The sequence below is a fragment of the Phalaenopsis equestris genome, unplaced genomic scaffold (genome assembly GCF_001263595.1).
Source record: "Phalaenopsis equestris unplaced genomic scaffold, ASM126359v1 Scaffold231055, whole genome shotgun sequence".
NCBI lineage: Eukaryota > Viridiplantae > Streptophyta > Magnoliopsida > Asparagales > Orchidaceae > Phalaenopsis > Phalaenopsis equestris.
Genome location: NW_018249025.1, coordinates 70,336 through 86,768, shown reverse-complemented (window position 1 = coordinate 86,768; position 16,433 = coordinate 70,336). Strand labels below are relative to the sequence as shown.

General features: G+C 38.7%; 1 protein-coding gene across 1 annotated transcript in view; it reads left to right on the top strand.

Moving 5' to 3' along the window:
• Window positions 1–16,433, top strand: part of LOC110038109 (serine/threonine-protein kinase ATG1t) — a 35,859-nt gene that overhangs the window by 4,268 nt on the left and 15,158 nt on the right. The window contains exons 2-8 of the mRNA XM_020742880.1: window positions 12,327–12,444; window positions 12,795–12,853; window positions 12,966–13,030; window positions 13,094–13,187; window positions 13,558–13,638; window positions 13,724–13,835; window positions 13,914–14,007. Coding sequence (XP_020598539.1) covers window positions 12,327–12,444; window positions 12,795–12,853; window positions 12,966–13,030; window positions 13,094–13,187; window positions 13,558–13,638; window positions 13,724–13,835; window positions 13,914–13,966 — 582 coding nt within the window. The 3' untranslated portion in view covers window positions 13,967–14,007. The remainder of the gene's footprint in view (window positions 1–12,326; window positions 12,445–12,794; window positions 12,854–12,965; window positions 13,031–13,093; window positions 13,188–13,557; window positions 13,639–13,723; window positions 13,836–13,913; window positions 14,008–16,433) is intronic.

Genomic DNA, 16,433 nt, shown 5'->3' with positions numbered 1-16,433 from the left:
AACCCCAACCTGTAGTTCCAGGTCGCCAGCATCCCTACCTTCTACGGTAGCCCAACCACCTCCTACTACCTCACCGACTTGCTCCCAATCGCCAAACAACCCTTTTGCACTCCCAATTCCAGTTGCAACCCTTGTTCCCACCGTCTCTCTATTCTTGCCCTCGGTTCAACCTGCAGCCCCATAACAACCTCAATCTCTCCACCCCTTTTAGCCCTCAACTGCTGCACGCACACCAATGTCTCTATTTTTTCCTATCCAAATCTAGTTGGATATTGTTGTTTGTCGTGTCCTTGTTCTATTTTGGAGTCATGATTATAACCTTGCTCATTTGCTTAATAAAATCAGCTTTCGCTATGTCAGGTTTAGTTAACTTTGGTATCATTTAGTATCAGAGGTAGCCTAATCCTAGTGTTTCCTAGCATCCGCCTTACTCCCACCAAAAACCAGCCCTTCCGAATCCAAAGCCTAATCTTGCCATCATGGAGATATATGCTAGCTCGTGCGCTATCTTCTGACTCCTCATCCACCTCCTTGATGGTGCCCTGATCCGGGATGACCACTCGGCTCATGGAACATCCAACTAGATGGTGTGATGTGGCTCCGATTGACGCTTGCCACATTATGTTGGGTAGATTTTAGCAGTTCGACCACAAGACTTGACACGACGGTTTTAAGAATACTTACTCTTTTAAGAAGGATGAAAAAATCATTATGTTGTTACTTGTTAAGGATGCAATTGGCGGGTGGCGATATAGAGGAAGCATTAGTCTCATGGGCTACCTTATGCAGTCAATTCGAGATGGCTCTAGTGGCGCTGACATTAGTCCTAAAGGGAGTTGAGGAGGAGAGTGAGATAACAATACTACTATAGGACTTCCTGGATATGATGACCGACAGCCTTCCGGAGGGATTACCACCACTGAGTGACATTCAACACATCATAAATCTTATACCAGGATCATTGCTGCCGAATCAACTCGCCTAGAGATTGAGACATGCTGAGTACAAGAAGTTACAACGACATGTACAAGTTCTCGTCGTAATGGGCTTCTCAGAGAGAGCACCAGTTTGTGTCCTTTTCTCGCCTTGATGGCGCCCAAGAAGGACAGATCGTGGATGTGCATCAATAGTAGGGTCGTCAACAAGATCATCAAGTACCAGTTTCCCATACCTCGCTTGGATCATTTCTTGAACCAGTTACACGTAGCCATTATCTTTTTCAAGATTGACTTACGCAGTGGATGCCACCAAATACTGATGAGGCTAAGAGACTAGTAGAAGACTTCATTCAATAGACGAGATGGTCTATAGGAGTGGATAGTTATGCCCTTCGGCTTGTCAAATGCACCCAACACTTTTGAGATTGATGAATCAGGTATTTTGGGCCCACATAGGGAAGTTTGTGGTGGTCTTCTTCGATGACATTCTGGTATACAATGGTATTGAGGAGGAACACTTATAACACCTGAAGGAAGTGTTCGAGGTATTGCAAGAAGAGAAACTATAGGCCCATCCGAAGAAGTCCTACTTTATGACGGATTAAGCATGCTTTTTATGTTATATTTTAGATGGACCCTACAAAGATCGAGGTCATTATAAGCTAGACCGCATCACAGACGTTCACTGAGCTAAGACAATTGTTGAGATTAGCGTCGTTTTAAAGGTGATTCATTAGGAACTTTAACGCTATCATCACCCCTCTGGCGGAGCTTTTGAAAGAAAAGGAGTTCACTTGAACACTTGTAGCTCATAACATCTTCGACGCCCTGAAAGAGAAGGTGACCTAGGCACCAATTCTAGCATTACCATGTTTCAACCAACTGTTTGAGGTAGAGTGTGATGCATCATATGTGGGAATAGGGACAATGCTGAGCCAAGGAGGTCACCCCATTACTTTTTTTATTGAAAAGCTAAATGATTCCAGGAGGAAATACTCAACATACGATAAGTAGTTTATGTGATTGTAAGAGCTCTCGAGCATTGGAGCCGCTACCTGCTGATGAGCGTGTTCACATTGTTCACGGATCACAAAGTATTGATATTCTTAAAAGTCAGAGCAAGTTGAAGGATCGACACATTACGGGTGCAATTTTTAGTGTCATTCCAATTTGTACTTAAGCATAAGGCGGGGAGCCAGAACTGTGTGGCAGACACATTAAGCCGTAGTCACCTGTTGATTACGTCGATGCAGACTCACGTTGTGGGGTTTGAGAGAGTAAATGACGTGTACGAGGCAGATGAAGACTTCAAGGAGTCAGGAGAAACTAGCTAAGCAGTACTACAGAGTCGATGGGTATTTGTTCTACGAGAGTAAATTGTGCTCTCCTAGGTGCTTGCTGAGGGAAGCCTTTGTTTAAGAGAGCCACAACGAAGGTCTGACAGGATATTTTAGCAGAGACAAAACTTTCGCACTCGTGAGAGAGCACTTTTTTTGGCCACAATTGATGATAGATGTGGAATGACACGTCAGACATTATAGAATTTGCTATATAGAAAAGAGTAGAGGGCATAATGCAGGGTAGTACACTCCCTTACCAATATCGGATGCACCGTGGGTAGACATCAGCATGGAATTTGTGGTGGGTCTACTGAGGGCGCAGGGGAACAATGACTCCGTGATAGTTGTTGTGGATCGATTACAGTGGACGCATCACATGTCGCTTATTTGTATTTCAGTGAGATTATGAGGTTGCATGAGATTCCCATGATCATCGCCTCTGCCACAAACGTCAAATTTCCGAGCCTCTTTTGGAGGACAAAGTTAGACACCAAACTCCAATTTGGTTCAACAGCTCATCCACAAACGAATGGTCAGACGGAGGTAGTAAACAGGAGCCTAGGAAACCTTCTGAGGTGCTTCTTGGGAAAAAAGAATTAAGCATCGAGTTCTAATTCTCGCTCAAGCCGAGTTTGCATACAACAGATTCGTGAGTGAGACTACAGGACGCTCTCCATTCAAGATTGTGTACGAGCGTAATCCGCTGACTTTGCTTGAGTTGGTACCACTCCTTGACATCAGACATAAGTGAGGATGTTGAAGAACTGATTCACGAGTTTCAAAAACTTCACGTGGTTGGAAAGGAGATTACTAAGCAGAACCGCAAATATCAGGCACAGGCGAACAAGTCTAAGAAGAAAGAGACATTTCAAGAAGTCGATATCGTGTGGATTCGGCTGAAGAAGAGATTTTCACTAGGAGCATTTGGGAAACTCAAGCCTAGAGCAGATGGACCTTTCAAAATATTGCAGAAGATAAATGACAAAGCCTACAAGATTGACCTGCCATGAGATTGCAATATGTCCGCTATGTTTATGTTGCGAATCTGACACCATACTTAAAGGATCTAGAAGCTTCGATGATGAGCTCGAAGCTCCCCCAACCCTGGGGGACTGACGTGGGGCTTTGGTTTTTTCTGCTGAACAGGCAAGGGCAAGCGTCTAGTCCAGTAGCGTTGTATTTGAGGACAGGTGGTGCTCTGGCTGTACCCTATTATGAGGTGGTGTTTATCCTCTCCGATTCCCTTCCCCGTGTACCTCTTTTCTGTGTTGCCTCCGACCACAACCTCTCCCTTTCATGCAGGCCAGCTTTCCCTCCCTTCCCTGCAGCTCCAGCCGTTTGCTTTTCATTCCCAACCAGCTGCTCCAACTGCCTGCTTGCACGCCAACCTGCAGTTGCAGGCTGCCGGCCTTCCTCACCTTCTCAGGTAGCCCAACCACCTCCTACTACCCTACCGTCTTGCTCCCAATCACCGGCCAACCCTCTTGCACTTCCAATTCCAGCCACAATCCTCGTTCCCACCCTCTCTATTCTAGCCCCCAGTCCACCCTACACCTCCATACCGACCCTCGACCTCTCCACCCCTTTCAGCCTTCAATCGCTGCACCCACACCACGACTGTTCTCGGATTTTCCTAACCGACCCTAGCTGAATATTGTTGTTTGTCGTGTCCTCGTTCTGTTTTGGAGTCCTGATTGCAACCCTACTCATTTGCTTAATAAAATCAGCTTCCGTTATTTTTGGTTTAGTTAACTCCGGTATTATTTATATTTATAACCAGTACCCTGGCAGTTGTATGATCTTGCGGCAGTTCATAAAGCTGTTGCATTTCTTTGATCATTGATTGTAACACTGTTTAATATCATTTTAGCAATATCTTTTGAAGAGATTGAAGCGCATGCTTGTGCTGGACATTGCTTTTTAAATCAAATTTGTTGGCATTAGAACAAAGTGGATGCAAGGCATATTTTGAGCTATATGATAGATTATTGAGGTTTTTACATAGATACCACACAATTCTTATGTATTTACATATCTATCACCTAAACATTCTTATTTACAAGCATACAATTGAAATATCCATAAAAAATACCTCCATTATATACTTTTTAAAGGTGGAATACACCTTTTCATATTATGACACCAACGTGTTATAAATGTAAATATGAAAGTTTAGGTGTTAAATATGCATAAGAATTGTGGTTATGTATGTAAATTTCCCTAGATTTGTCATTACAATATGCTTTAAGTTTCTGTTTCCTTATAATCCGCAATGTTTTTTGGTAGATGCTTGAATCCCATTCCTTGATTAGTCATGCTGTTTTTGATAACTGTGCTATCATGAATTTTCTCATGTTTTAGTTATACCTAATTTTCTTCTTGAGATTGTTCGTTTGCATAGGTTCATTTAAAAGCTTAGGAAAAAATGTTTGGAAACATCTGTGTGCTTGATGGCGAACCATTATTTTTCTGCTTTGGAAATACTTGTGTTTGATGATCTTATAAGAATTTTGCGATTTTTCCTATGCATGCATTATCTATTATTCATATTGATAATTAGCATGAATATATTTATGTGAAGTCAAATGCCTGCATGCTTATAAGTCTACTACATATTTTAATAGAAGATATGTATAATCCAAAAAGGTGGATAAAGTCTAGGTCCATCTAAATTCGAAAAGATTTTATTCCAGTTTTAGTCTTATTTTTAATGAACAAATCTAAATTTTATCATTTATGATTAACTAACAACTATTTTTTGTGGTATTTTCATTTTCCACCATGATCATCATTACTATTCTTATTTTGCTATTACTTGAGATGAATTTGTATCTAATATTCATAGTTTTGATACCAAAGATACCCAAGGAAATTGAAAGTGAATTTTACTTAAAAGTGATTCATGAATATCTTTACATGAAACTCAATCTTTGCTTTTAGATTTTTGGGAGGATTGTTGGTGTAATCATTTATAAGAGTTAAATTTTTTAGAGTTGAATAAAACTGTCGTTTTAGTTCTGCAATGACTCTTATTCTCCTTTTCTAAATGTTTTATGATTCCAGCGGAAATTTGTTATTGAGGCCATTCCCAACATTTAGTTTCCTGCATCTTCTAGCGGTTGTGTTTCCGATAAGTCTTGCATGATTTTAATGGAACTGTAAACATATTCTTTCGACTGTATTTATCACAGCCTTTTTCTATGACTATAGAAATTTGTCTTATTTTTCTCAACCTTAGGGGAAACCACTCATTTCAACTGCCTTTTAGGAAGCGGTGTGCTGCATTTCTTGCTGTTTTATGGCTTCTTCCTTGGCAATTCTGTTTATTCTATCTACGTTTTTATCAGGTTGATAAATAAGAATTCTGAATTTCGGGGGTTAAAAAAAAAAAAAAACATCTTCAGTAAAGTTTGCTTTGTGATGCGTCAATCATTTTTGTTTTTATATTTTAATTCTTAATCAAGTGCGATACTAAAAGTAGTTTGAGATGGAAAATTTTCATTTTCAAGTATGAGAACTACCAATCTGTTACTTCTTTTTATTTTTCATTTTTTTTTTGCTTTTTTGTGATCAGTTGCATATTTTTTATTATTTTTTCCTGACAATGAAATTTTTTTTTGTGAGATCTACAAGTGATTTGCTTTCGTTTGCACAAAATTTGTTTGCTTGTTGCCTATAATGAACTTGAATTTTCTATTTATTAATTTCTATTAGGAGGCCAATTTCTCTCACCTCACTTGGATCTGAAGTTTTCAATTTTCGTTATAAGTAGTCCATAATTAATTTAGTTATAATAATTTTCTTTCTCGTGAAAGTTTCATGCTTGCTGCAATTGTTAATCACATCAAAGTTTGAATTGCATGCTTGATATGCATCATAAACCCTAGACCCCAAAAAATCCGATGTCACTCTATAATCACCATATGATAACCTTTTCTTTTGTTGCCACACTCATTCTTTTTTTTCGTCCCCGATCAATGTTTTGGCTATCGTTCCAATTTCCAGCTTGGATTCACCTTTGCCATTGGTTTTTCAACACGTTCATCTTCTTCTCCACACTTTAGCTATTTTTTGAACTTTGGATGAACCTCCTATTATGTCGTCTCCCTCAACCATTATGGAACCTCCTATTGTCCACCGCCTTCATTCTTTTGTAAATATTATTGGCAGTCTAAATTATATAGTTATTTTATTCATTAAACAATTATCTCCTATTTTGTAATCAATATGTAATTTCACAACTTCAAAAGCTTCCCTCCACATTTAAGGGTAAATCTGCCCTTACTTCACTGATTTGAAGATCACCAAGCTTGTTAGACCACTCTATTTTTCTATTATTGCAAATTCTCATTAGGTCAATCTAACATAAAATACTATTCACTGCTTTTATATGATTTGTTTTTGGTTGGCAATCTTTCTGTTGGACTCATTTACTTATGTCATATAATCATTAGATCATCCTCAGAAACTGACAATCGCTGGCTTTTTTCTTGGCGGACTTGCCATATCAGGATTTCTTCAAACGGTATGCTACAATGGTTAGCTTATTTTGAGTTTTCAGAGGAACCACCAATTATGTCAATCTGGATATTATTTGCTTAACTTTAACTACATTATTTCAATCAATTCTGTGTGATCATTGGGTTTAATATTTAGCAAATCTCTATATTGACAGCGCCACTGCTCATCTCTCTGGGCCTTTAGTGGTCCATGTCCTAGTTGAGCTAGACATTAATTCTTACTAAAAGAAGTCAGTTTGAATTGGCCCCTCTACTCGCGGATAATTGCAGTAATAAAATTTGAAAGACATGCAAAATTTTTAGGCATAGTTTTTCTAAATTCTTCAAAGCTCATTAAAATTAAGTAAATTATATTTTTAAGCATAAAAGGCATGACAAAAGGATCATAGCCAAATTGCAACCACTATGGAAGCATCTCAATCAGATTGATCTGCAAAAGAACTTGGAATCAGCTTTCCTTTTAATTTAGAAGCTTTTGTGCCTGCTCCTATTTGACCTGCTATATCGGTTGCTCTTTCACCCACATGTATTTCTATTGATCTTGAGCCACTTTCCATAGCGACTCATTTCATCCTCAAAACTGTGACACAATGATGATCATGATGTTCTATAAGCATATGACTCAGATGAAAATACTCAGTTTGCCAACTATTTAGTGGATCGCAGGTATCAAGTTCTATTTTCCATGTTAGGCAGGAATTGGAAAACAGTTATTATCATGTTCTTAATTTTGACCATACTTCAAGCTAAGAGCTCCAAAAGAGCTATTTTGTAATTTTGATGTAACTAGGAATTTAGCTCATTAGACTTTCACTTTATGAGTATCTTGCTTATATACTTTTTATTTTTCTATGGAAACTCTTGTTAATTACCCTTGTTTTACTCATATCATTTTCTCCTCATCATATATATATTGCCAAATTTGTGAATTGAGCAGCATGATTTTATTGATATAATAAGGGGTATTTAAACCCAATTACAATAGACTCAACAAAGGAAAGAAATAAAACAAAATAAAATAAGTACGAGAGGAATAAAACAGAATAAAGTTAAAAAGACAAGAAATAATGAGCTAATAGGCAAGAAATAATAAGTAAAAACGGCTAGCAATTAATTGTCGTTATAAATTTAATACTCCCCCTCAAGTTGAAGCATGAATGTCAATCATGTTCAACTTGGATTTGGTACCGTCGAACAAAGGTCGAGGAAGTTTCCCCAGATTTGATCTTTTCCTTAATGAACTGTCTGTCAATCTCAACATATTTGGTACAATCATGCTGGACTGGAGTGTGAGCAATGCTGATAGCGACCTTATTATCACATGATAGCTGCAGCGGAACGAAGGTTGACATACGAAGTTCATGGAACATGATGTGTAGCTAGAGTTTTTCACAAATCCTCAAGGCCATGTGTTGAAATTCAGCTTCAGCAATGCTCCGAGCAATTATAGATTCTTTTTTTCTTTTCTATGTGACCATATTTCCCCATACAAATGAGCATTACCCCAAGGTGGAACGACGGTCATGAACCGACCCGATTCGACCCAATCAACATCTATATAAACAATAATAGATTGAGATGTGTGATGAGAGAAAAACTAATCTAAGCCTGGTGTACCTTTTAAAAAGTGAATAATCCGGCGGACAACTTGGAGATGGTGCTCATAGGGTCATGAATGAATTGATCTACTATACTAACTGCATGATATATGTCGTAGCGAGTAATGACAAAGTAGATGAGTTTCTCCACTAGGCGCTGGTAGTGAGTTTTGTTGACAAACACAACATTGAGAATGTCAGATAATTTTACATTGAGATCTATTGGGGCAACCACTGATTTGCAAAGAAGATTGTTCTCTTTCAAGAGGTCAATCACATATTTGCACTGTGATAGACAAATGCCCCGAGATGATCACGCCACTTTCATGCGTTAGAAGTACTGGAGAGATACTAAATCTTACATTTCCAGGAATGTCTTTCAAGGACTCAGATGCTGGGAGATCATTACCTGTAAGAACAATATAGTCAACATAGACAGTAAAGATAGCTACCATGCTCTTGGAGGAATTCCAGAAGAAGAGAGTGATTCGATTGAGCCTGAGTAAAATTATTGCCCATGACCACCTTTTTGAACTTGTCGAACCAGGCACTGGGGGACCGCTTTAGCCCATAGAAAGACTGTCGCAGCCGGCACAATTGCCCTTTGGAGGCAGTAAAGTCAAAGTCAGTAGAGACAAACATGTATACCTCTTATGTAAGCTCTTCATTCAAGAACACAATCTTGAAATCCAATTGAAATAAAGGTCAATCTAGATGCACTGCAAGGGACAACAAGACTCAGATAGTGTTTAACTTAGCCACTGGAGCAAATGTCTCACCTTAGTCAACTTTGTAAGTCTGTTAGTACCCTTTGGCAGCCAATCATACCTTGTTGCGTTCAAATGATCCATGATAGTTGAACTTGGTGTTAAAAATTCATCGATACCTCACAACTTTTTTACCCTGAGGAAGATCAATGATGTCCCCATGTATGGTTCCAATGAAGGACATTCATCTCATCCATCACTGTCGTTTTTCAGGCTGTATCAGCAAGAGCAACCTCAACTGTAGCTGGGATCTGATGGTCCGTCACGATAGTGGTAAATGCTTTGTAGTTCCGTGTAAACTGCAGAAAAAGACATTTTATCATAGAATATAGTGAGCATGTCTGATTGCACACCTTACTCAGAGAACTCACTTCCTCATTCAACAGAGGGGTCACGCTGAGGATGTCTCTCGGAGTGGAGTCAAGGTCAAGGAGGTAGTGGATTATAGAGTAGGAGCATTGGAATAGGTGCACCAAGTGTAGAACGAATGGTGGGAGGAGGAGATGGTGCACTCACTGGATCCGGGAACTCAGCGGGATAAGGGTCTCTTTAGTAGCGGGAACAATGGGGGGAACATCCATAGGAGTAGGATAAGAGATGGTGTCTAAGAACCCAAGCCCCCCTCACTTGGGGTTGAGTTAGGAAAATATGTAACACTTTCAAAAAAGGATACATTAGTACTCACATAGATTTTGTCAGTGGTAAGATCAGGGAAAATATACCCCTTTTGAGTACAAAGTACCCAAGGAAGATACATTTTATGGATCTGGAATCAAGTATACTAAGATTGTGCAATGTTCCTAACAAAGGCAATGCACTCAAAAGTCTTAGGGTCTAATGTGGAGATGATATTATTGGTAGGGAAGCATGACATCACAACGGCCAAAGGGTTTCGAAACTTCTGAATTTTAGATGAGACCCTATTTATGAGATAGGCGGCAGTGAGAATGACATCATTCCAAAAATGTTTTGGAACATTGGATTTTAACATAATTGAGCGAGCAACGTCGAGGAGGTGGTGATTTTTCCTTTCAACCACCCGATTTTGTTGAGGAGTGTCCGTACAAAAGCTATGGTGGAGGATGTCCTTACTAAGAATTTACCCAAAATAGAGTTGAAAAATTCACGATCATTTTCGGTCCGAATGACCTAAATAGGAGTATTGAATTTAGTTAAAACACGGGTATATAAGTTTTGGAAAGTGACAACTTCCGATTTGTTTTTTAAATGTAGACCCACATCCATTCGTGTGTGGTCATCAATCAAAGTCAAGAATCACCTTTTATTGTAGCTGGGAGTGCGAGAAGGTCCCCCATATGTCACTGTGAATGAGGGAGAAATGAGTGGAAGGAGTGTTAAGTGTGGGATGGATAATAAACCTGATGATGTTTGGCTAACTGGCATGTCTCACAATGAAAATTAGAAAAGGTTTTATTAGAAAACATTAAGGATACAACTTTGTTAAATATTAGAAACTAAAATGACCTAAACGACAATGCAATAACATAATAAACATTTAATGACTCGAGATAAGCTACAACCCTTGAGAGGTGTGTCTGTATTTTTCGTGCTCTTCTCTTGGAAGTAGTAGAGTCCAACCACCAAACCATCAGAAGAGAAATTAGCAATGTAATCATTATAATTCATTAACTTGCTGACAGATAACAAGTTACGTTGCAACTGGTGAACATGTGAAACAGATTCCAAAATTAGATCAGTTGTTAATATAACTGACTCTTTACCAGCATTGAAACTATAGGAGTCGTTGACAATTATGACAATACCCAAGCATGAATAGTATGTCGAGAACTTTTGAGCATCCAATCATGTGATCGATGACACCTGAATCAATAATCTACAGACTAGATGAAGAATAAACCATGAAAGCCATAGGAAGAGTACCTTTTTGGACGTGGGAGGTCAACGAACCTGTAGAGACTTGATGGGCTCTAAGAAGCTTAAATAATTGCTCCATCCGATTTTTTCGGCATTCGGAGCATTCTAGGAGGTTCCGGGTAGTATTCGGTTGATCGGTGTTAGACTCGAAAGTCGCCGTGGAACTTTTTGCTAGTAGACGATTTGGCCTAAGATTTGTAAGCCGGCTTATTGTGGAGTTTCCAACACTTGTCGGTTTGTGACAGTAAACACAAGTGGAGTGACCGGTCCGTGGATGCATGGATGTGGGTTGAGCAAGATTCCAAATAATTCCGATTGAACCAAAAGAAGTGTGGCTGTGATCTGAGACATTGATGGATTTGGCTGACGGATAGCTGCAGGAAGGCTGTGCAGTAAAGCTACATGAAAGCCTGTTGGACTGCTGCAGGTTGAAAAGATCCAAGAAAGCCTGCCAGACTGTTGCAGAAAGCTGCACAGCAGGATAGGTGCAAGAAGGCTGCAGAAAACAGTAAAAAGCAATTTTTCCTGCAGGAAAGTTGCAAGAAAATGCACGAAAGGAGCTTAAAGTGCACAAATGGAGCTTTCTCACGGGAGATAGGATTTCATGGGAGACAGAATTCACGGCAGGTTTTTGAGAATTTAAGGGGATCAACTCCGAGATAAAACAGCTTCTTTTCCTCGCCTATAAGGAACCCATCTACAAACCCTAGTTGGTGCCCTGACTGCAATGTTCCAGAACTTGTGATCGACGATAAGCTTGCAGCTTCAGCTAGCGATATTGCGATCCTTAAAACATTTGTAGGCGACAGAGCTACGTGGAAGAATCCTAATCATCCATGGCGAATAGGGAGAAAGGCTTTGATGGAGAATTGCTGAAGGTGGAACCGACAGCTGCAAAAAACTGTTTTTAGAGCCGACGGCTATGGTAGAACCTGGCTAGATGCCATGTCAAATTTGTGATTTGAGCAACATGATTTTATTGATAGAATAAGGGTTATCTAAATCCTAAACAAAGGAAAATAATAAAACATAATAAAATAAATAGGAAAGGAATAAACAAAATAAAGTAAAAAAAGTCAAGAAATAATGAGCTAATAGGCAAGAACTAATATATAATGTATTAAATCACTCATATGGTGACCCACTCCTACAAAAAAGTCACACATGACCACCTTCAATGTCTGAAGAACCTTTTGTTCAAGTTTACCGTCAGCTGCATTTCATCTTAAGCCCTGATTCTCAATTTGAATGTTGCTTACAATTTCAGGGTGATGGATGTATTTTTCTTGTGTTGGAGTTCTGTGCTGGAGGAGATCTAGCTGCTTACATTAAGCGGCATGGAAGACTGCATGAACATATCGTTAGGAAGTTTATGATACAGCTTGGTATTTCCACCTCAGTTTTCCAAGAATACATGTTACATTTATGGAAGATTTACATACATACCACTTAATTCTTATGTTTTTACATATCCAACACCCAAACTTCAATTTTTACATATATGTCACCTTACCTATAAATAAAAATGTGTATTTCACTTTTTAAAAGTTAAAATAGTGGTACTTTATTGTGATATGAAAAATTAGGTGGAATAGATGTAAAAAAGCAATGTTTACCTGTTAGATATGTAAATATAGCAGGAGGTGGCATGAAAGTAAATGACCCTTTATATATTATGTTTCGCTCATCCCAAAACATTGCTATAACATCCTAGCAAATTTTCTTTCTATGACAGGATCTGGGTTGAATGTATTGCATTCTAGCCATATCATCCACAGGGACTTAAAACCTGAGGTTGAGCAGAATATTGCTGCTAAATTATCCACTTGAATAAAGATTTTTGTTTCATGTTGTACTGAACTTCTATTTTTTGTTTCATGTTGTACTGAACTCCTATTTTTGACAGAATATACTTCTTTCTACTCCTACAAGTGACGCAATTCTCAAGATTGCAGATTTTGGCTTGTCTAGGTATGTAAACTGCTGTACTGTTGGTTTACTCCTTGGTTTTACATGCAATATTTGGTTGGTCAGAGTTGTTCATCCTGGTGAATACGCTGATGCTGTTTGTGGTTCTCCATTATACATGGCGCCTGAGGTCATGCAATTTCAGAAGTATGATGATAAGGTTCCTTTGTTCTGTTTGACTGCTGCATTTGTAACTCCCATGGAAGATCTACATACATACCACTCAATTCCTATGTATTTACATATCTAAAACCTAATTTTCAATTTTTACATTACATACATGCTACATACATGCCACATTACCTATGCATGAAAAGATGTATTTCACTTTTTAAAAGTTGTAATGGTGGTATTTTTGATGTGATATGAAAGATTTGGGTGGTGTAGATGTAAAAAATAAAGTTTAGGTGTTAGACATGCAGATACAGAGGAATTGGATGGTATGTATGTAAATGTCCCAACTTCAGTTTTGCATAGGACAGCTGTTTGTTTTGTTTTGTTAATGCATTTCTAAGCAATTGGGTGAGCAGGCGGACATGTGGAGTGTTGGGGCTATTTTGTTTGAGCTTCTGAATGGATACCCTCCTTTCCGTGGTGGGAATAATGTTCAGGTACTTCATTTCACTTAGTGTTCATATTCTTCTTACGATCTACCTTTTTAATTTTATTTACTAGGCTACTTATGATATATTTCAGCTTCTAAAAAATATAAGGGACAGCACGTCATTACCTTTCTCAGACCTTATCCTTCCTAGTCTTCATTCTGACTCGATTGATATATGCAAGAGGCTTCTATGCAAGAATCCAGGTTCATAATGCCAAACAAAATGCTAATTTCAACCATTACATATTCGACTTATGCGAATGAAATTTTTTAATTTTGCAGTATTCCGCTTGTCATTTGATGAGTTCCGTAAGCACAAATTCTTCAAATTATAGAGATAAATGTCGAGAAGTTGGTCACTAATGATACACGTGAGGCATGTAAATGAAAACCAGATTTTTTTAACCTTTATTTGCTATTATATATGTTTCAGTGTTTTTCCATTTTTTCATAAACACTTCGGAATATTTGTTCATAAGAACATTTCTTATTGAGTAAAAAATTACATTTTCAAATGATTGCAGTCATATGTGCAAATGATTTTGAAAGTTTGGATTTCACTTTCTGCTAGGTTTTTTTTAAGGTTCATTTTTAGATGCTTGAACTTCAATGATTCAACAATTTCATATTCATTAGTAGATAACGGATGGTATAAACTGAGAAAATGAGTTTCCCATCTTCAAACATTTTTGCTGTTTGCTTTAACAATAAGATGTGGAATTATTAGATTTATTAGGTTTATTGGCTTTTCATTGTCATTATATTTATTAATTCCCCTTATTTTGTATTATGTTGTTTCCTTTTTATCTTTATTCTAATTTTATTTCTTTGATTGTGTTTTTATTTCTTTCCTTATTTAAGCCAATTGTATTGGATTTAAATAGCCCTCTTTGTATCAATGAGAAAAAAGCTGCCTTGATCACCAATTCAACATGGTATCAGTGCCATGACTCAGACCCTAGATATTCCATCCTGGCCAAACTTTCCAGCCGCTGATCCCGACATCCCTTCCAGCTGGCCTAAAAATCTTCCCGCAGGATTCTTCCTGCCTTTTTACAATCTGCAGGATAAAACTGCAGAATTCTCCCAACAATCTGTCGTTTCCTTCTAGAAGGGATTCTGTTTTTTTCTTGCCGTTTTTCTAATATGCAAAATTCTCTTAGCAATCTGCAGTTTTTATTCCTTCCACAGATCTGCCATGAATTATTCCTGTAGTTTTCATTCCTTCCACAAATTTATCGTTTTCCACAGATATGTCGTGAATCCCTTCCTGCCGCTGATCCTAGCAGCTGCTGACTCCAGCAAACAGCCGGCCTTCCTTCTACCTGCAGTTTTCTTTTGTCGTAATCCTACCAGAATTCATCGATGGATCAAAATCTCAACATCTCTTTTGGTTCAGTCGGAATTATTGCAAATTCCTCCAACTTTGAACCACTTTCAGAATGTGTTCTTGATTCCACCTAAGGATCAACTTCAATTTCCGCTGCTTTTCAGACTGGAGGATTGAAAACCAACATGTATTTCTTAATCACAATCCATAAACTGAACAACAATAACTTTTTCCAATGGTCCCAAGCGGTGTCGTTATTCATCAAAGAACTTGGGAAGTTTGGTTACCTCACAGGTTTGGTTTGTGAGCCTTCAAAGACTTATCCGGCTTATGGAGTTTTGGGAGCATTCCAATGGTCCCAAGCGGTGTCGTTATTCATCAAAGAACTTGGGAAGTTTGGTTACCTCACAGGTCTGGTTTGTGAGCCTTCAAAGACTTATCCGGCTTATGGAGCTTTGGAAACAGAGAACTTCATGGTCATGTTATGGTTGATTAACTCCATGGAAACGTCAATTGGTCGTTCATACATGTTTCTCCCTTCAGCTAGTACCCTCTGGACAGCTATCTGTAATACCTACTCAGATGTAAGAAACTCCGGCCAACTCTATGAGGTTTTTAAGAAAATCTAGGAGGCAAAACAGGGGTCGTGTCTGACCAAAGGAAAATATGTTGAGATTTTCATACCTATTTTATGTTTAATTTTAATGATATTGCACTTTAAAGGAATATATTTTTGCATGTTTTTGGTTTCAGGTACAAGAAATGGACTTGTGGAGAAAAAAACAAAAACAGTGTATTTGGAGCAAAAACGAGCAAGAAATGAAATTTTGCCCTATTACCTTCCGATAAGTCTTTGGATGCTTAATCTCTTTTACACTTCTTGCATATTTTTGAATGAGATTATACTTTAAAGGAATGTTGTTTTCATGCTTATTTTGTAGAGCTATCTGTTAGAAACACAACGCAACTGAAATGGGGAGAAACAGAGCTAAAACGGAGCCAAACGGAGCGAAACGGTGGAGCTGCACAGTCTTCTCGCCGACGGCGCCCAAAACAACGCTGATGGCGCCCAAAACGGCGCTGATGGCGCCCAAAACGGCACCGACGGCGCCCAAAAAGGCGCTTGCTCGCCGACTGCGAGATTTACCCGAGAAGACCAAAAAATGACAGAAAAGCTCGCTGACAGCGCCCTCGAGCCTGCCGACGGCGTCGGGGACGACTATGGACCGACTTTTGGCGGTTATGGGCTGAAATACTATTTACCCGAGAAGACCAAAAAATGACAGAAAAGCTCGCTGACAGCGCCCTCGAGCCTGCCGACGGCGCCCGGGACGACTATGGACCGACTTTTGGCGGTTATGGGCCGAAATTCAACGTATTTGGACGCCTTTTGAAAGGACACTTGTGACAACTCTTTAAACTTCATCCCTACACTTTAAAAGAATGAATTTAGGTAAAAAAAGGGGGTTTTT